The sequence below is a fragment of the Nicotiana tabacum genome, chromosome 6 (assembly GCF_000715075.1).
Source record: "Nicotiana tabacum cultivar K326 chromosome 6, ASM71507v2, whole genome shotgun sequence".
NCBI classification, from domain to species: domain Eukaryota; kingdom Viridiplantae; phylum Streptophyta; class Magnoliopsida; order Solanales; family Solanaceae; genus Nicotiana; species Nicotiana tabacum.
Window position 1 is genome coordinate 217,356,161 of NC_134085.1, and position 21,421 is coordinate 217,377,581.

Consider the following 21,421-nt stretch of genomic DNA (forward strand, 5'->3'; position numbering starts at 1 on the left):
GAAGGGTAAATCTTAGCTGAATATAATAATCTCTGGAAAGAATAATAGACAGAGAGAGGATGGTCGTTAAGTTTCTTTTTGTTCTCGAATCGGGATTTTGCCTAGAGTCCAGATACCTTGTTACAAGGTTATTGTCCCCATTTTATACTAAGAGAGAAACTCTTCTAAATTGTAAGAAACAAAATATAAGGAATATTCGACGGAATATTCCTAATGTCCCCTAATGGGCTTACACTATTACAAGGGTCGTACAATCTCTTCTTTTACCCTAAGGTCGTCTCTCTCGGGACATCGACTCGAAGATACCCGGTCGTTTGTCGTACTCGTCGTTGGTCGTGATCGGTCAAATTTGGACCATACAAGTATGGATCACTTTGTCCATTAATGACTTAATGTTTAGTCTTTAGACATAAATTACCTACACTTTTTTTCTTTTTGCTATAATGAAATTTGAACCAATGTTCTTGTATGATTTCACTCTTGTTTAGTGCTAGGTTATACGCTTGGCGGCTTGGGTGCCATTTACTCCTTTTTTACAAGTTTTTTCTTCTGGGAATTTGTAAATGAAATCGCCTTTTCCTTAATGTAGGAAAAAAAATTAGTTACTCTTTTGAGAAGCTCATAACAATTAGTACGTCAAATTTCTAATTGTTGAAGCTAGTGGCAGCTGGCAAGCGGTAAGCCACCAAACCTTTCACAAATTAAATTAAAGGACAGCCTTTGAAGGGTCTTTCCCTCTTTATTTCTCATTAATTCAGAGGTCAATTGTTATCAGCTACCAACATATTTTAAAAAAATGTATCTAATTATTGCCATAAATAATACGAGATTCATGTGTTTCTTTAATGTAGTAATTATATCTAATTTGACCTAATAGTTTCCAGTTGAGCTTAAATGTATTCATTCTCAGATCCAAAAATTGCAACAGTCCTATTATTATTTACTCGTATGATGTAACCCTTTTTTATAATAAATTTTCCTTTGCAAAAGCTGAACATCTGTCAATACGCTTTCGAAGTTTTAGTGTATATTTTATTATACAGTATCTATTAAGAAAAATATCAATTTAAATTTAAAATATCAAATATTATATCTACTCCATACAAAATGAAATGCTATGTTTCACTTCATAATGATCAAAACATAAGTATATTTAAACATAACCTTTTGAAAATGAAAAATGTAAGATCTTCTTGTAATTTTAGGGTATTATTTTCATATATATAAATTTCATTCTAAGAAAATCTGATTGCCAATTGATTTTCATTTCTTAAAATTCGGCCGAATTTCTCAACCAAAATAAAAAATTAAAAAAATGGTGTAATGTAGATCAATAGAAGTCTTGGTTATTTTATTTAATTACGTGATTATCACATGATTGTTTCTTTCTGGCTAACCAACGGTAAATATATTTACCTCACCTCAAGTGTAATTAAGGAAGCTTTATACTGTCTTTCAGCTAGAGTAGGAAAATTAATCGAAGTGAAATTCCTTCACTCGATGTAACCGTCTTTAGAAATGAAAAAAAAGTTTACAACAACAACAACGACCCAGTATAATCCTACAAGTGGGGTATGAGGAGCGTAATATATACGCGGACTTTACCTCTACCCCGAAGGATAAAGAGGCTGTTTCCAGAAGACCCCCGGCTCAAAAAAAGCAACAAAAAACAATATATTAATACCATAAAAATGCATAATAAAATAACAGCTTATAAAATAAATTTTTTTAAAAAAAGAGAGAAGATAACGCCAAACCATGGTGCCTAGTATCAATGGATGAAAGGATCATGAAACATACAATGAAACATACAATGAAGTGCAGTAATAGCTTAAGTACAACAGTAGTGGCATTGTCACTCATGATTCATGACCTCAGGTGTAGGTCCTATGATGGTAGGGTTACTTTTGGAATCACACACAAACCTATATGGAAGATAGAAGAACAAAGGAAAAGGGCATACGAACCACCAATATGGTGAGATAATTGGAGCCTTTTAACTCTTAATTACTCACTCCGGTTTATAATAAGTGACCAATATACTTTTTTATTTTAGTCCAAAATAACTGTTCATTTATTTAATAAAAAAAAAATTCAATTTTTTTTAGAGTGGCACCGGGTTTGGACCGCAGGGAACCGTAGCATGGGGAGGGGGATGGGGGACGTCTAATCCTTTTGCCGCCGCAAGGCTGGCTAATCATACGCAGCAGGCTCGAATACCCCTGGTTCTGGAAGGCACATGAGTCCGAACGCTATGTTGAATGTGTGACCGAGACTACACTACGTAGGTACCCGTCCAGGTGAGGCGTCGGTCGGTTCTAGAAACAATTACCCTTATGTACGTATCTCTAAAAAGTGATTTACTCCTCATATTTGAGAAGAGAAATAAGTGTTACTATAACTACAGTGCAACATTTAATGAAGGGTAGTTTAGTCACACTAACTATTTTCGTCTAGAATTTAGCATTTTTTTAATGAGTGTGCCAAAATCAAATTGGTCACTTATTGTGGACCGGACGGAGTAAAAAAATTTAAATTCAAAATTTGAGATTAGAGAATTGAAAGATATGATTTATTAAAAATATTATATTATTTTAATTATCTCATTTACAGGAAATCGCTAAATAAAACACACAAAATATATTTGATATTGCTTTACATAGTAACCTGATCATAAGATAGAAGGTTAGTACAGTATGTTAGTGGGTAGTCATATTTCTTTCCTATAACAATATATTAGTATTGAGTTTATATTTTTTTACCATTAGATTTTTATTATTATATGTTATTTCTTTCGCTTCAGTTTTTTTACTACTTCTTTTCTTCTGTCTTTGAGTCGAGGGTTTATCGAAAACGCCCTCCCTACTTTTACAAGATAGGGATAAGGTTTATGTATACACTACTTTTCTTGGACTCTACTTGTGAGATTATACTGAATTTGTTATTGTTATTAATATGATCATAGAAGATCATTTCTAATAACAACAACAACATCAACAAACCAAGTATAATCCCATGAGTATGGTATAAGGAGAGTAGTGTGTACACAGAACTTATTTCTACTTTGAGGATAAAAAAATTATTTTTAATCGATCGAGGAGGAGATCATTTCTAACAATTAAATATTTAATAATTAAAATATAAATAGAAAACAATGTGAGGGGCATGAGGGAAAGGCAAGGAGGATACATGTAAAACAACATAACACCATCAACAACAACAACAACAACAACAACCCAGTATAATTTTACTTAGTGGGGTCTGGAGAGGATAGTGTATACGCAGACCTTACCCCTACCCTAGGGTAGAGAGACTGTTTCCAAATAGACCCTCGGCATTCTTCCCTCCAAGAACTTCCCATCTTACTCTTGGGGAGACTCGAACTCACAACCTCTCGGTTGGAAGCGGGGGTTGTTTATCATCATAGCAACATAACACCATCAAACTACCCAAATTAGCATACGTGATAGCACGTGCTTCTACTCGCCCTTTTGCGGTGCGTCGCTCTCATTCTCGTGACGCTGTCACGTGGGCGTAAGATTAGGATTGCGGGTCCCTCTTTTCTCCCCACCCATTCACCAAGAAAATGGAAAAGCAAAAGTAATCAATTTTTTAATTATTTTTTTGGGTGTAATAAAAGTTTATTTTACTCAGTGGGGGCATGTGCACCTCTTTTCCGAAGTGACCTGTCGTTCATGGGGTCCACATTTGATATTCTTGCTGACGTGGCTCTCTCACGTGCTCGATACTCGTGCTTTTCCCCTGGTCCTTATTGCACTAGCGTAGCCCCACAATTCTTCCAACATCTGTCTCTCTTTTTTCGATTTTACTCAATGCTAATATTTGGATATTTAAAGGAAATTTTACAACATATAGAATATATAAGTACCCTATTTATATTAAATAAATACCATTTTAAAATATTACATCCTATAAATACCTTTTATTCTTTATAACAAAAAATTTAAATATAGTTCCATCCTACAATTAAGGCACCATATATGCTAAAAAATATTTTTCTCTCTCATTTTTTGTATTTTCTCTCACCTAATTACTGTATAACTCCTAAACACGTTCTCTCTCTCTTTTACATTGTGAAATATGCAATGTATTCAACTGTATTTTTGTTTGCAACTGTTCAATTTTCCAGTAAGTTTTCAAATGTATTCATATGTATTCAGATTACTTATTTTTTATGTCATGTGTGTGGTATCTAATTTTTAATATGTATTTAGCCTTGTTACTGTATTTAGTCTTCTGTAAGTGTTTGTAGTTGTATTGATATGTATTCAAAACTGATTTGCTATGAAATATGCAATTCTGTAAGTGTTTGCTCTATTTTTTGCTTCTTTTCACGAAAAAAGGGAGAAGATTATTCTGCTTTCTTTGAGCAGATTAATGTGTACTCGTATTATTTCTTTGAGTTAAATTAGGAGACTATCATGTGAATTTATTTCCTTCCGTTTTTAACAAGTTTAACTTTCCAGATTTTGCGCAAAAATGTTACTGTATTTTATTTGTATTCAGCTTGAATACAGATAAATACAGATACCCATTAGCTGGAGTTTCCGTTTTTACGCCTATTTTTTTGGTTGTATTAATGAATACAACTGCTTAAATACATGAAATACATTGTATAAAAATATAAAAGGTATCTATAACAAGTAATATAACAAAGGGTATCTATAAATAACTAATTAGGGCTAAAAGATGGTGCTTTATGGAAAATTCTCATATTTAAACAAATACTTGATCGGATACTTTTGATGCTTTGGGCTTCTTTCTAACTGGCCCATATTCCAGGCCTGAAACTGTCATCGTACCGAAGTTAGCCTAATTTAATCCGTTTACTTTTACTTGTTCACTATATTAAAAAGAATAATTAACTCAAATAGACGTCTACCTAATATTTTAAATTATAAATAACTGGCAGATGTATAATATATATACAATTCATGTATAATATATGCAAAACTATGTATAATCAATATATACCGGCTAAAAAAAGTAAACATTGAATCTGATGGGCTATTTATGTAATAATCCCTATTAAAAATATATTTTTACTTTTATTTGTCTACTATATTAAATTAAAATAAAGTATTTTTTTATTTACCCTTATTATTACTACTCATTTTTCAATTATGGGTAAAATTTAAAAATACATATTTTATTTATCTTTCTTAAAGGGAGTGCAAAGTCAAAAGTGGATAACAAATACTAAAGAGGGGGAGTAATTTCTAATAGACAATAAATTTTAATTTAAAAATTAATTTTACTCACTTGTTCATGCGAGAATTAAATCAGAACAAAAAGACTTTTGATTAAGATCCAGAAAAATTGCAGCATAATAAGTTGGATTATGAGACTCCCACGATTAAAACTACAAAAAATTTGAACAAAAAATCTTTTAGTTAAGATTCAAAAATATTGCAGCATAATATGTTAAATTATGAAAATTCTGCATATAAAATTCCCATATTATATTAAAATTCTAGCACATTATAATCTACTTCATCCGGTCTACAATAAGTGACCAATTTACTTTTTTATTTTTATCCAAAATAAGTTTTCATTTATATAATCAAGAAAAAATTCAATTTATTTTTTCAAAATTACCCTTATGTATGTATCCCTAAAAAGTCTTTTACTCCTCACATTATATTATGCTACAATAGTTAATTAAGGGTAGTTTAGTCACACTAACTATTTTTTTCTAGAATTTAGTATTTCTTCAATAGTTATGCCCAAAATAAATTGATCACTTATTGTGGATCAGAGAGAGTAATTCACAAGTATTTTCTCAATTATTCTACAATTTTCAATATTATTGACTTTTTGACACATAATATAAGTGTGTCCAAAAGTTAAAAAGATTAAAAGTGGGTACCAGTTAAAAGTTAAAAAGTGGGTCCAAAATAAGTTTTTATATAATCAAGAAAAAAATTCAAGTTATTTTTCCAAAATTACCCTTATATATGTATCCCTAAAAAGTCTTTTACTCCTCACATTAAATTATGCCGCAACAGTTAATTAAGGGTAGTTTAGTCACACTAACTATTTTTTCTAAAATTTAGTATTTCTTCAATAGTTGTGCCCAAAATAAATTGAACACTTATTGTGGATCGGAGGGAGTAATTCGCAAGTATTTTCTCAATTATTCTACATTTTTCAATGTTATTAACTTTTTGACACATTATATCAGGTTTGGGCTTGTAAAAGCTCACTATCCAGTAAAAATTGCACGGGGCGCCTATTTGGTCGCCCCCATTTAACATATACCCATTTTTTAAAAAAGCTTTTGACTTGGACCTACCTTTTAAATAACTTCAACCCCCTTTCTCCTCCTTCTCCGTTTTCTTCTTCTTCTTCTTCTTCTTCTTCTTCTTCTTCTTCTTCTTCTTCTTCTTCTTCTTTCTTCTGTTGTTGTTGGTGCTGCTATCTTACTACTATGGCTTTTGCGAGTCTGAATTTTGTAACAACTAAAGATAATTATTTGAATCCCTTCGTATTTTTTCTTTGGCAGACACAAAAAGAACCGTTAGCTGGTTAGAAAGACAGTTCACAAGACAGACGAATCGGGATCACGACTCCAATAATGGTGTTGACTACCCAACTGCAGTAGTTGTAGCTGCATTTGTTGTAAAATAAACAAACTACATTTTTTGATCGAAGCATAATTATTATTATCGCATTACCACTGCCATCTACATTCCCTTGAGATATGTTATGGCATGAAAAGTTGATTATTAATAGGACAAGACTTTAATAAAAGTTTTAGTAAACAAAACAATTACTATGTAATGACTTGATAGTTCAGACAAAAACTTCAGCTCTAAAGCTAAACTTCGTCAGTTATTAAACAAAAACTTCGCCAGTTACAAATATAAAAACTTCCGCCAGTTACAAAACAAAAACTTCAGCTCTAGAGCAGAGCTCAAGTTCGCCAGTTACAAAACAAAAACTTCAGCTCTAGAGCTTAACTTCAGGTCCGGCTACAAGAATGCTGAAGTTTTACGTGATTGCCTTTGCTACTTCAGCCCCGTATGCTTAAGTTATGCGAAAATGCGGGTACGTTTGCAATTTTTTTTGTAAAGCTGGTACAAGTTAAAACGTGACACAAAAATGGGCAATAGATGCAAATCGCCCCACTATCCATTAAGTAGGTACATGACCCGAATCTAAAACCGAATAGACAAAATAAAGTTTTCTATCACTTTCCAAAGAATCGAAACTCTTCTCCTCAGTCCTCACTCTCACTGGAACTCACCGGTCGTTGCTGGCTAAGTCTTGTTTACAACTCGCCGGTCGCTGCTGCTGCCAGTAGCACTGTTCAAATATAGTCTGGTAAGCCAAAGTGTTTGATTAAACCCATTTATTATGTTCATTTGTCCCATTCAATGTTGGTAGAAATGTAGTACTGATTTTTTTTTTTCCATTTACGTTGTTTAAGTAGTTGAGTTAATAATGAACAAACAATGTCGTAAGAAATGTATTCCCAACTGTTGTGGTTAAGTTTCTTTTTTGTATCCACTTAATAATTCTTGGGCACCCTTGGCGTAACCGGTAAAGTTGTCTCCATGCGACGAGGAGGTCACGGGTTCAAGCCGTGGAAACAACCTCTTGCAATGCAGGGTAAGGCTGCGTATAGTAGACCCTTGTGGTCCGGCACTTCCAACTCCACGCATAGCAGGAGCTTAGTGTACCGCCTGCCCTAATAATTCTGTTAGGGCAAAAAATCTGTCAAAATGTTATTTTTTCCCTTGTTTTAAACTTGTCCTGTTTAAATGATCAAATATTCCCCACTCCATTGTGTGCAGGGACTCTCTTAATAGATGGAATCTTCAACCGGAATAAAGGTGGAGATGATTGTCAACAATCATCCGGCTATGCCGGTAGTACCTCAAAAGAAAGGTAAAAGCGCTCCTCATATAGGCCCTCCTCCTAAAAAGCAAAAAAGAGCTGGTAATACTAGAAGAGAAACGTCTGAAATTTGGGATCACTTTACCAAATTTATTGATATAGGAGGTAAACATAGAACAAAATGCAATTATTGCATAAAACACTTTGCTTTTGATACCAAGACTAATGGAACTTCTGCATTATGGAAACATTTACTTGAGAAGTGTCTTAAATCTCCCTTTAGATTTATTAACAGGAAGCAAACAACATCGAAACTTACGCCTACCAAAGAAGAGGGACAAGAAACTGATACAAGTTCTATTGAAAGGGTGGTGTGTAATGTGGAGGATATTAGGAGGGCAATTGCCGAATTTGTTATAATTGATGGGCAATCACTTAAAGTTGTTGAGGGGGAAGGATTTAAGAAATTAATAGCTAAAGTCTTGCCTAGCTTTGAATTACCTTGTCATGTAACTGTTGCTAGACATTGTTTGAAGATTTATCAAGAGGAGAAAGAAAAGCTTAAAAAACTTGTCAAGAACCAACGTGTATGTCTTACTAGTGATACATGGACATCACTCCATAACTTGGCTTATATGGATGTAACTGCCTATTGGATTGATGATGATTGGAATTTACAAAAGAAGATTCTTAACTTTTTCCAAAACACCGGATCACAAGGGTGAGACTATTGCTAAGGGTATTGAGGCATGCTTGTTAGATTGGGGGATTGAGAACTTGTTTACAGTGACCCTGCATAATGCAAGTGCAAACGATGCTGCCATTAAGCATTTGAAAGCATATATTGATGATTGGAAAGGGGTGATATTGGGAAATGAGTTTTTACATGTTAGATGTAATGCTCGTATTTTGAACTTTATCGTAAAAGATGAGTTAGATGAACAAATTGAGCCCATTTCTCGTATAAGGAATGCAGTGAAATATGTCAAGTCTTCGCCTTCAAGGTTTGCTTCATTCAAGTTATCTGTTGAGAAAGTTAAGATAGATACTCATGGTCTTTTGAGTCTTGATGTTGAAAATAGGTGGAACTCGACGTATACTATGTTAGATACAGCTTTGAGGTTTGAAAAGGCATTTACAAGAATGCACATGGATGACTATATGTACCAACAATATTTTCGAGAGAGGAGTGGAATAAGAGGACATCCATCTGTAGATGATTGGAAGACTGTGAAAGTTCTTATCAAGTTCCTTAATATTTTCCACCAGACCACTTTGAAGTTTTCAGGAAGCTTATATGCCACTTCGAATTCTTTCTTGCATGAATTTTTAATGTTCGAAATGCTATTATAAAGTATTCTTACAGTGAAGATCTTATTTTGATTGATATGGCTAACAGGATGAAAGGAAAGTTTGATAAATACTGGGGTAAGTTTGATAATTTGAACATGCTATTGGTCATTGCCGTTGTGTTGGATCCGAGATATAAGATGAAGTATGTGAACTTCATTCTTAGCAAATCATATGATTCTTTGTCGGGAAGATTGAAATTGGATCAGGTGGCAGGTGTTTTGACTCGATTATATGATCGCTACAACGATTCATTGTCGGAAGCTTCTAATGATGATATTGGGGTTGATACTAGCATGATGAGTGAAGCTGGTGATACATTGCAATCTCAATGTGAGAAACATTTGGAAGAAGAGGGAAATATTGAAAAAAAATCTGAGCTTGAGAAATACTTGATGGATAATGTAGAGAAGACCAAGGATTTAAATATCTTGGCTTGGTGGAAAGCTTCATCTAATAGATATCCAATTGTTTCAAAAATGGCAAGGGATATTCTTTCTATTCCTATTTCTACCATTACATCTGAGTCAACTTTCAATACTAGTGGTCAAATTCTTGATTCTTATTGGAGCTCTTTACCACCAAAGACGGCAGAAGCTTTTATTTGCACTCAACAATGGATACGGTCACCTTCCGAAGAATGCAAGTTTTAGGACCTTTTAGAGGAAGTTCAGAAAATTGAGCAAGTTGAAGAAGGTATTTACATAGTTTATTCTTCATGAATTTGTTTTTTTTTGTATTGTTTTATATGTTAATTGTTTTTTCTTTCAGAATATCCAGGAGCGCCTTTGAGTATTGATTAGTTCGGACGAACCTGGTGTTTATTTCTGACTCTTGTCACCTAGAACTCTTGGCTAGTTAGATGGGATGTAGTTTTTGGGTTACCGAGTCTATGAATCAGCGTTCATTTTATTTTGGTTGAACATCAAAATTGCTGGACTAAGCTGCGAGAACTCTGTATGAATTCTCTTCTTTTGTTTTGTGCTCATTTTGGCTGCAGCCTTCAATCTGGTAAATTTAGCAGATTGAACTTGGATGTTTCAATGGAAGTCTTTTGTACTCATGTAAGTTTCAGTCTTTGCTTGAGATTATTTTAGATCTTCATGTCTTTATTCTTTCTATACTACATTTCTTTATTCTTTCTATACTGAGGTCATTTTCTTATTTCCACAAGTTGTTGATTTTTCTATTTAACATGTGACTGGGAAGTTCATTGTATTTAGGCTAGCGGATTTAATTTCACATGTTAGATATAGCTGTGTTGGTGACAACTGTGTGTAGAACTGAGAGTGTCGAAGCAATTGTCCGTGAAGCGGGTGGGAATTTGTGAAAAATGTGAGGGAAATCTATGCTGCATTATAGAAATATTTCCGCCAAGTTGTTGATTTTTCTATTTATATGTGACTGGGAAGTTCATTGTATTTAGGCTAGCGGATTTAATTTCACATGTTAGATATAGCTGTGAAGGGGAGTCTTGGCGTAACTGGTAAAGTTCCTGCCATGTGACCAGGAGGTCACGGGTTCGAGTCGTGGAAACAGCCTCTTGCAGAAATGCAGGGTAAGGTTGTGTACGACAGACCCTTGTGGTTCGGCCATTCCCCGGACCTTGCACATAGCGGGAGCTTAGTGCACTGGGGCTGGGCTGCCCTTTATGTTAGATATAACTGTGTTGGTGACAACTGTGTGTATAACTGAGAGTGTCGAAGCAATTGTCCGTGAAGCCGGTGGGAATTTGTGAAAAAATGCGAGGGAAATCTATGCTGCATTTCTAGTTTACTGTTAAATGAAATGATGTGATCTATGCATCTGCTAACTATAGCTCAAAATAACAATCATACTTAGCATTTACCTTCACATGAGATTGAATATCAGTCTAGTCTACCTCAAGTCGAAGTCTTTAATTTTTTCAAATTCATGTTTTTGGTGGCTAGTGTTCTCAAGAATATATTGAAAATATCCTGCACTAGCTCGAAGAGAGTCAATAATCTCTGCAGTTTGACCATGGATAGGGGTGGCAAAATGGTTAAAAGAAAACAATTAACCACCCATATTATCCACTGAAAAATGGGTTGAATAATGAACTTTTGTAAAAATGGGTCAAATATGGATAAAAATCATATTATCCATTTAGAAAATGGATAACCAATAGGTCTAACTTTTACATTTGTAAAGCCTCAAATTTGGGGTTACTCAAGTAAGGGAGACTAAGAATTTTCTCAAAAGTGATCATATGCACGAATTCATGGATAATATGGTTACTCATATTATTCGCCGATTAACCCATTTTTTTTATCCGTATTAAATATGAGTCGGGTATTGATCAATTTTTTTCATTACCCATTTTCGATCCGAACCATATCCGACCTGACTCGCCCGTTTGCCACTCGATCAAAGTTGGGTAACTACTTTGGAATAGCTCCAAAGTTTGAATTAGAGTGTACACAACAGGATAGGCCATCACTCTCAATAGTCAGATGGAAGGAAATGCTTTCAAGATTAACTGTAAACTCTTTCAAAACTAATGCCAGTTGGTTATCTTCGTCCATAGAGATCAAGAAACAATCACAAAAATTGAAAAGACTTTCGATTTTTCCGATTTCATGAATAAAAAACTTACAAATCCAGCTTTGGGAGTTGACTTCCATAAATTTGCATCAAGTCTTCCGCTTTTGCCGTTGTTTTGAGTAAAGAATTAATTATTGGACTCAGTGCTATCTCTTGCTTCTGAGTACCACTTGTTTGCAGTCATTACTGGCTGCCAAATCTCATACAATAACATATACATGCAACGGGGAGAGGCTTAGGCAATGTTGTGCCACGCGAACTAGTTAAATAATTGCATTTACAAGTTACTATAAATAACCTGCATATTTACATTCATCAAAATAGCGAGAGAGAGTTAAGTGAATATACCTGGTACAGGCAGTCCGATGCATAAGGCATTACGTATTCCCGCATGGTGTGAGTGTGAACGTTACTGAGTAAAACAAAAATCAGAAAACTGTTAGAAGAATAAAGAAATATATAAAATAGTAAAGAATCAGAAATATTCCGAGTCCACAATTTTCTTGTGCGTCCTTAAGGAATTTTAACCCCCTCACACGTTGCCAAGGTAATGGATTAAATCCTCCCAGGATAAAACGGAATAAACCTTCCTGCAACAGTGGCAATACAAACTGCAGGGCCGAACCGCGGCCAGAGAGCCTCTCTGAATCTGACTGCTGCGATTCTACCGCGGTCGCGGCAGAACCGCGGCCAGCGAGGCCCTCTGAACTTTCAGCATCGATCGATTTGACAAAGCCGAAGCCGAAGCCGAAGCCGAAGCCGAGCCGAGCGAGCGACGACGACGCGAGGGTTCATTCTCTTCAACTCCTTTTAAGAGCTTTAAGAAGTGAATCTATATATAAGCACATAAATGTGATTGTCCCTCACCAATGAGGGACAAAGTGCAAGACAAAAGTTCACTTCTTCAAATTTTCATTTTCCCTCCATTTTATTTTCCTCCATTTCCAATTCACACTTCTTCTACTTTAAAACCCAATGGCTTAAAGTCCAACAGTGAGGAAGGCCGCATTCCAAGGAGTGTGATATAGACAGTCTAATCTAAAGCATGTTCATGACTGTTTTCACATCTAAACTCGTGATCTATAGGTCACACGAAGACAACTTTACTGTTGGTCCAAGACTCCCATTAATTTTAAAACAAATATGCTAAGTAATGTGAAGATCACTTCCTACTTCAGCCCTTGAAACAATTAGTTACTATAATAACAGGTTCTTCATGCATATTCCACAAAGTTTCATTACATCTATGCTGTCAATGAACTAAAGATAGCAGATGATAGCAGGCAGCCACGAGCAGTTTCTGACACATATTAATAAAATGAAATGATAAATAATAGTAGTAACCTACTGTAATTAATGTTAATCTATAATCAATTTGGCTTTTCTTGTCCATAAAAATAACTTTTTGAACTAAAGACACTAGTACAGTTATATTCACCAATATTCGCGCAAATGCCTAAATGGTGGGTACAGATAAGTGGGCGTTTGGACTAAAGAATTGTAAAATTTCGAAAAAAGTGAATTTTGTTTAAAAATAAAAATGATATTTGAAAATTAGAGTTGTGTTTGGAAATGAATATAATTTTGGGTTGTTTTTGAATTTTTGTGAGTGACCTGAATGAAAATTTTGAAGAAAAAAAAACTTTTTGGAATTTTTCAAATTTTCGAAAATTTCCAAAATTCATCTTTAAGTAAAAATTGGAAATTTTATAACCAGCGCACTAGAGTGAGACTAGCCAGTTAGGAGTTAGTCTTAGGATGCTATTGATCAACTACTGATGATGAGCTTTATCTGCTGTGTATTAATACCTTATATCTTTCTCGTATTTCCTATATCTCTTATATTGCTGTTACTTTATTTTTTATGGTATTTATGTTATGTTATGGATTTCATGGTATTTTATGTTGTCTTATTATGAGTCTATTGATAGTACTAATATAGTGTCTCTTGTTGCCTCTTTGAGCCGAGGGTCTCCTGGAAACAGCCTCTCTGCACCTCGGGGTAGAGGTAAGGTCTGCGTACATATTACCCTCCCCAGACCCCACTTGTGGAATTACACTGGGTTGTTATTGTTGTTAGTTTTTAGCATATACCTGTGAATGGTAAGAATCTTTTATGGAATGTAATTAGTAATTTTTTCATTTTAACAATAATATCATTTCCCCCCTTAATTAGAGAAAAAGATTATTGCATAAGATTAACTATCCTTTCATCGTTCAAATTTTAGACAGTAAGTTCATATTTGTACAATTCCATAATACTCTCCTCAAAAGTAAAAAAAAAACAAAAAAGACACGTCAGATTGACATATGAAAGATTGCACATTTAACTTTAATACCAAATATACACATGGAAAATATATGTAATCTCTTCAGTATTTAGAATATAGCTGGGAATGGTGAGAATCTTTTATGGTATGTAATTAATAAATTTTCCATTTTTTAAGCATAGTTTATTTTTTTCCTTTTTGGAGAAAAAAATTATTGCAAAAAGATTCACAAAATATACAGGTAAGTCAACAGTCAAGGGAATAGTTAGTTGAATTTGGTCGGTCAACTAATAAGTTATCAATTCAAAAAATTCGAGACTTTTTCTCCCCTACAAATACAACAACAGCCCAGTATAATCCTACTTAATGGGGTCTGAGGAGGATAGTGTATACGCAGATCTTACCCCTAACCTAGGGTAGAGAGACTGTTTTCAAATAAACCCCCGGTATCCTTCTCTCCAAGAACTTCCCACCTTGCTCTTGGAGACTCGAACTCACAACCTCTCGATTGGAAGTGGGGTTTTTCCGACATGCTTCCCCTAGAAATGTATACTATAAAAAAACACAAAGAAAAAATACATATGTTCTTGTCCTTAAAAGTTGAACCACTTTCCCTTTTCCTCTTCTTCTTCTCCTTCTTCTTCATCTACAACATAGAAAGATGTCTGAAAATCGTCCTCATGTTCTCATCTTCCCTTATCCAGCACAAGGTCATATGCTGCCTCTTTTAGACTTTGCTTATCAGCTATTCATTCGTGATATAGCTATTACTATTTTAGTCACACCCAAAAATGTGCCTATTTTAAACCCACTTCTCTCTAGGAACCCATCAATTAATACTCTTATTTTGCCTTTCCCTTCTCACCCTTCAATTCCCGACGGCGTTGAGAACGTCAAGGATCTTCCCGCCGATGGGTTCCGTTCTATGATGTATACTCTAGGTAAACTTCAAGATCCCATCTTAGACTGGTTCAACAACCACCCTTCGCCGCCGTCCGCCATAATTTCCGATATGTTTTTGGGGTTCACTCACGAAATTGCTACCCAGCTCGGTATTCGCCGGTACGTGTTCTCCACCTCCGGCGCGTTGGCTTTATCAGTTGTTTATTCACTTTGGAGTGAAATGCCTCAAAGGAAAAATACCAACGATGAGAACGAGATTTTTGAACTCCCTAATATTCCGAATTGCCCAAAATTCCCTTGGTGGCAGTTGTCTCCTATTTTTCGCAGCTATATTAAAGGAGACCCAAATTCAGAATTCATTAGAGAAAGTTATCTTGCTGATATAGTGAGTCACGGACTCGTTGTCAACACGTTCACGGAGTTGGAAAGTGTGTATTTGGATCATCTGATGAAAGATTCGGGTCACGACAGGGTTTGGGCCGTGGGTCCAGTACTGCCTCCAGACGAGGAAAATGATACCAATAATTCTGGTTCTTCAAACAGAGGTGGTTCGAGCTCTGTTTTGGCTAGTGAAATATTAGCATGGCTCGACACGTGTGAAGATAACTCGGTTGTGTACGTTTGTTTCGGTAGTCAAGCTGTGTTAACAAACAAGCAAATGGAGGAGTTAGCCATAGCGTTGGAGAAAAGTGGTGTCAAGTTCATTTGGTCAGCTAAAAGGGCCACAAAAGGACACGTGTCGAACGATTACGGCGTGATTCCTTCTTGGTTTGAGACCAAAGTGGCTGGAAGGGGTTTGGTGATAAGAGATTGGGCCCCTCAAGTCCTGATCCTAAAGCACCGAGCCGTTGGCGCGTTCTTGACTCATTGTGGTTGGAATTCGACGCTCGAAGGCTTAGTAGCTGGTGTACCAATGTTAACATGGCCAATGGGCGCTGACCAATTTGCAAATGCGAACCTTTTAGTGGACGAGCATAAGGTAGCAACTAGAGGTAGTGAAGGTGCCAAAACGATACCAAATTCGGATGAATTGGCTAAGTTATTGACAGAAGCTGTGCAAGGGAAAGGAGTAGAGCGAAGGGAACGAGCGTCTGAGCTACGAAAAGCTGCATTGAATGGAATTAAAGATGGTGGGAACTCATTCAAGGATTTGGAAACGTTCGTAAAGCATTTAAGTGAGGAGGCTACAAAAATCAAAAGGTAAAACAAACTTTTCGGCCTTGTGATGTCGATAGGCAAATAAAAATCCAAAAAGTTTGGTGCGCCACAGCACACCATTGGGATTATCTTTTACAATGCCAATATGTAAGAATAGATTATCGGTTCGATAAATTATAATGATATAGAGCCTATTTGATTTAGATAAATATTAAGCGTTGGAAAGTATGTCTACATGTTGAAATAAATTTTATAATTAGTTGTTACGTATTGATTTATGAATAAGTAGTTACTTATTGAGACAAGACATACCTCATAGTGATCAATATTTCCTATTTTTCCTTGGTTATATCTCGGGCTACTAGAAATTTTTGGTCCCCCAATTATTTTCCAATAGCGTTCTGCATCTTCAATGACATACCTCTGGTTAGGGCTATTCATTCGGATCGGATATCCGAAATCCGAACCGATCCATTCAATTTTGAATTTCGGATTTCGGATTGAATCGGATTTCGGATTATGTTTATTAAAATTTCGGATTTCGGATCGGATTTCGGATTGGTATATTTTAATCCAATCCAATCCGAAATCTGAAATTATTAGGACATGTATAAATACTACACTTTAATTTACATCAACCTCCAAGTTATTACCTTTACAATTGCTAGATTTAGCTATATTGGCACCATAGTACTCTCATAATTGCATAAACATGAATTTTTCTTAATGTATTGCCTCTTTTACAAAGAAAATATACATATTAGTTTAACTTTGAGGCATAATAATACGATCCGATATCCGATCCGATCCAAACTTTAAAATTCGATCTGATCCGATAATAATTCGGATCGGATTCGGATTGCATTTTCTAGAATCCGAAATTCGAAATTCGAATCCGAAATATGCTAAATCCGATCCGTGGACAGCCCTACCTCTGGTCCACAATAAGTGACCAATTTGCTTTCGGCATACCCATTAAAAAAATATTAAATTCTAGACAAAAGTAATTAGTATGACTAAATTATCCTTAATTAAATGTTACAACATAGTTAATGTGACGAGTAAAAGACTTTTTAGGGATACATACATGAGAATAATTTTGAAAAAACAAATTGAATTATTTTTTAATTTTATAAATAAACATTTATTTTAGACCAAAATAAAAAAATAAATTGATCGCTTAGCATCGCTATCTTTTATTTTGAATGACGGGGATGGGTCAAGGAAAAATTATTTTTTCAATGAAGTTAAGAATCATTGCAAAGCTAGTGTAACATCTTGGCGGTAGTTGGAGTCTTGGAGAGTTGGCAGAGGCTGATCGAAGACTGCTTACTTAAATTACTCTAAAATATTATACGCCACTATGCATTTTAACCAGTTGTACTAAGTTATTTATGTTATGTTCTATGGAATTAAATTTAGCTTACTATAGAAAGTTACTTGATTTATTACATCACCTTAACCTTATAATTTAAGTTAAAATTGTAAGTGAAACCTTCGCTTACAATCCGTTATGTTATTGATTCCATAATATCTCTTCACCGTCTATCACTCACGAATGCTTAGTTGCGGACTCGTAAACAAGACGTTGAGTGAGATTGGGCAAGTTTATTTGGACTTTGTATCGACGGACTTGGGTCAAAAGAGAGGTTGGTCGTTCGGCCCATTTATATATTGTCTTCCGGTGATAATTGAAAAAATTGCACGAGAACCCTATTTGGTCGCCCCCATTTAACATATATCCATTTTTTTAAAAACTTTTAACTTGTACCCACTTGTTAAGAAATTTCAGCTCCCTTTCTCCTCCCCTTCTCCTCCTTCATTTTCTTTTTTCTTCTTCTACAATCTGATTCCATCGAATCCATACCTGTAACGGTTTTTACTTCTTAAACTCATCAAAGCCTCTGTTATTTTATGACCACTTGAATTTACGTGTTGTTTCAACTGCACATCTATTTAAATTATCAATGGATTGACTTAAGCACGGAAATACAGTACATTTTCATACATTAATATAAAGAGTACGTAGCTTATTTTTTCGAAATATGAATTGGGGAGGAACTTTACAGTGTTTGCGTACTAGACTAGATATTGCAGGGCATACGTAAAGGTGAGGGGAAAAAAACCAAAAAAAGGAAGGCAAATCCCTATGTGCAAAAAACTTCAGCTCTAGAGCTGAAGTTTTTATTTTATAACTGGCAAACTACAGCTCTAGAGCTGAAGTTTCCGGGTTACTAAACAAAAACTTAGCTGAAGTTTCCGGGTTACTAAACAAAAACTTCAGCTCTAGAGCTGAAGTTTCCTGGTTACTAAACAAAAACTTATAAAATAAAACTTCAGCTTTAGAGCTGAAGTTCGCGAGTTACAAAACAAAAACTTCAGCTCTAGAGCTGAACTTCAGGCCCGGCTACTAAAATGCTGAAGTTTTGTGTGATTGTCTTTGCTACTTCAGTCCCGTGTGCTGAAGTTATGTGAAAAAGCGGGTACGCTTGCAATTTTTTTGCAAAGCGGGCACAGGTTAAAATGTGGTACAAAAAGCGGGTATAGATGCAAATGCCCCGAGATAATTCGGCTAGAAAGGTTTGAGCCCAATTACATTGTAGCAAGTGATACATTCCCATGTTATAACGGGGCATTTGCATTTATGTCCGCTTTTTTGTGTCACGTTTTAACTTGTGCCCGCTTTGCAAAAAAAATTGCAAGCGTACCAGCTTTTTCGCATAACTTCAGCATACAGGGCTGAAGTAGCAAAGACAATCACGCAAAACTTCAGCATTCTAGTAGCCGGATCTGAAGTTCAACTCTAGAGCTAAAGTTTTTGTTTTTGTAACTGGAGAGCTGAAGTTTTTGTTTTGTAACTCGCGAACTTCAACTCTAGAGCTGAAGTTTTTATTTTTGTAACTGGCGAACTTCAGCTCTAGAGCTGAAATTTTTGTTTGTAACTGGCGAACTTCAGCTCTTTGAAGTTTTTGTTTGTAACTGGCGAACTTCAGCTCTCTGAAATTTTTGTTTGTAACTAGCGAACTTCAGCTCTAGAGCTAAAGTTTTTGTTTTGTAATTGTCGAACTTCACCTCTAGAGCTGAAGTTTTTGTTTTGTAACTCGCGAACTTCAGCTCTAGAGCTGAAGTTTTTGTTTTTGTAACTGGCGAACTTCAGCTCTAGCTGAAGTTTTTGTTTTGTAACTGAACTTCAGCTCTAAAGCTGAAGTTTTTGTTTTTGTAACTGGTGAACTTCAGCTCTAGAGCTGAAGTTTTTGTTTTGTAACTGTCGAACTTCAGCTCTAGAGCTGAAGTTTTTGTTTTGTAACTAGCGAACGTCAGCTCTAGAGCTGAAGTTTTTGTTTGTAACTTTCGAACTTCAGCTCTAGAGCTGATGTTTTTAAAACCTTGAGTATGTACTGCTGAAGTTTCTTTTTTTGGGGAGGAAGATTGACCTTTCAAATTCCATATTCTAAGTATGGAGATGGCTTCATTGATTTATTATGGATCAAAACGTCGAGGAACGCACTATAGTCCTGCTTGACCATAACATCTCGACAATGGAGACGGTGTCAAAGGGATTCAGAGAAATGCAAAAATATATTTGAGATTTGAACTAATGACGTAAAAGAATATTTTGAGCCACATCAACCATATCACAAAAAGATTTTCTTATGTTACAATTATTTTAATTATGTATAGTAAGATGACTTCTGAGGAATTGAGTAAAACCATAGAAGAAGATATATTGTTACATCAATGTTAAATTCTTGAGAGATATGTAGATCATTGGGAAAAGGAGGAGGAGAAAGGGGGCTGAAGTTGTTCAAAAAGTGGGTACAAGTTAAAAGTTTTTAAAAAAATGGGTATAGGTTAAATGGGGGCGACCAAATAGGGTGCCCCGTGCAATTTTTACGTTATAACAAGTGTGGTTGACGGTAGGGCATGTCCGTTGTATTGGTCAAAATTTGGATTAGATTTAATAGCTTCAAATGGACGTGGTTGAGGATTAAACCGACGACGACATAAGGGAAGAAGTCGTCTTAAGCGAGATTAGCGCCAAGGTCGAGCAACGTGCGTATGTATGTAACGGTAGGATAAGTTAGAATAGAAAGAAGGAATATTCCGTTGAATATTCTTTCAGTTGTACTTTTTTAGGGGTTTTCAGAGATACCCCCTATAAATAAGAAGAGATAAAGAACAAAAGGGGATCTCCACTTTTTTATAAGAGCACATTGTAAAAGATTGACAAAAAAGAATATACCAAATCTTGTTCACTGATTACATTGTTCGATTTATGTTATTCATTCACAAGATCCAAAGATTCCTTACACGTCTTCATTTCCTACCACCCCACGATTGTTGTCAGGGAAGAAAATCGTCCATGTCACCTAACATTTGGGTGATAAATCCCTTCTTATTACATTTATTGTCATTATCTACATTTATTGCATGCTTCTATTGCTATATTCATTGATAATCATTGGTCATATACTTGACATTTATTGTTCCTGAACACGGTCTCATCCCATTGATATTTTTCAATTTTAGATTTAGAATTTATTATGTTTAACTAGGATTTACTCTCTATTTCCTCATTAATTGGTTTAATAAAAAATTCAACACTTTTTGGTCAAACAATTTGGCGATGTCTGTGGGGAGCTTTTAGTAAATTTAGTTTCTTCTAGATCATAAAAAAGGACAACCATCTTTTTCTCGTTTGCAAAAACTAACAATGGCAGGAAAAGGAGATGAAAGACAGAAAGCAGTAGTTGGTGTCACTACCAACCTCTTGAACACCATCAACGAGGATGACAGAGAAGACGAGGAGAATGTGATGTCGAGTGCTACACCTAGGCGGAGTGATTCACCTCCCCCTCATGGAAGTGTAATCGCTTTATGCGAGAGGGGGGGCCTCCACGTCCACAGCTGAGGAAGTGCCACCAGCCGTGAAAAATTTGGTGGACGAGTGTTGACAAGTACTCTAAATAACATACTCGACAAACCCGTTCAAAGGGCGAATAGAAACGACGCGCAAACGGATACCACAACAACCACCGGCGAACAACCCGCTCCCCCAAGTAACACTCACACTACTGTTGATGCAGGTAATGACACACTTGCGACCATTCTAAAGAAAATGGAAGAAATGGAGAACAAAAATAAAGCACTCCACGACCAGATGAGGGAATCAAGAAAAGTTTGATAAGATACCTGGCGCCCCGAAACTGCTACCAAAACGAGACGTCGGTCGGTTCGTCGAACAACCCTACAACGAGGAGGCATCCCCACATGCCATACCCAAGACTTTTAAAATTCCACCGTATTTGAAG

At 35.5% G+C, this 21,421-nt stretch overlaps 1 protein-coding gene and 1 long non-coding RNA gene across 2 annotated transcripts; both read left to right on the top strand.

Moving 5' to 3' along the window:
• Positions 1-7,211: 7,211 nt before the first annotated feature.
• Positions 7,212-10,361, top strand: LOC107830892 (uncharacterized). Its single transcript, XR_001658252.2, has 3 exons — positions 7,212-7,347; positions 7,821-9,909; positions 9,985-10,361. It is a non-coding gene; the product is annotated as an uncharacterized LOC107830892 (long non-coding RNA).
• A 3,962-nt stretch (positions 10,362-14,323) lies between these two features.
• Positions 14,324-16,318, top strand: LOC107830891 (UDP-glycosyltransferase 89B2-like). The gene has a single exon (XM_016658568.2). The coding sequence runs from the start codon at positions 14,710-14,712 to the stop codon at positions 16,153-16,155; it is 1,446 nt and encodes a 481-aa protein (XP_016514054.1). The 5' UTR covers positions 14,324-14,709; the 3' UTR covers positions 16,156-16,318.
• The last annotated feature ends 5,103 nt before the right edge of the window (positions 16,319-21,421 follow it).

Bases quoted from the DNA above. Each gene is read 5' to 3' on its own strand.
- LOC107830891 (XM_016658568.2), top strand. From the start codon at position 14,710: ATGTCTGAAAATCGTCCTCATGTTCTCATCTTCCCTTATCCAGCACAA.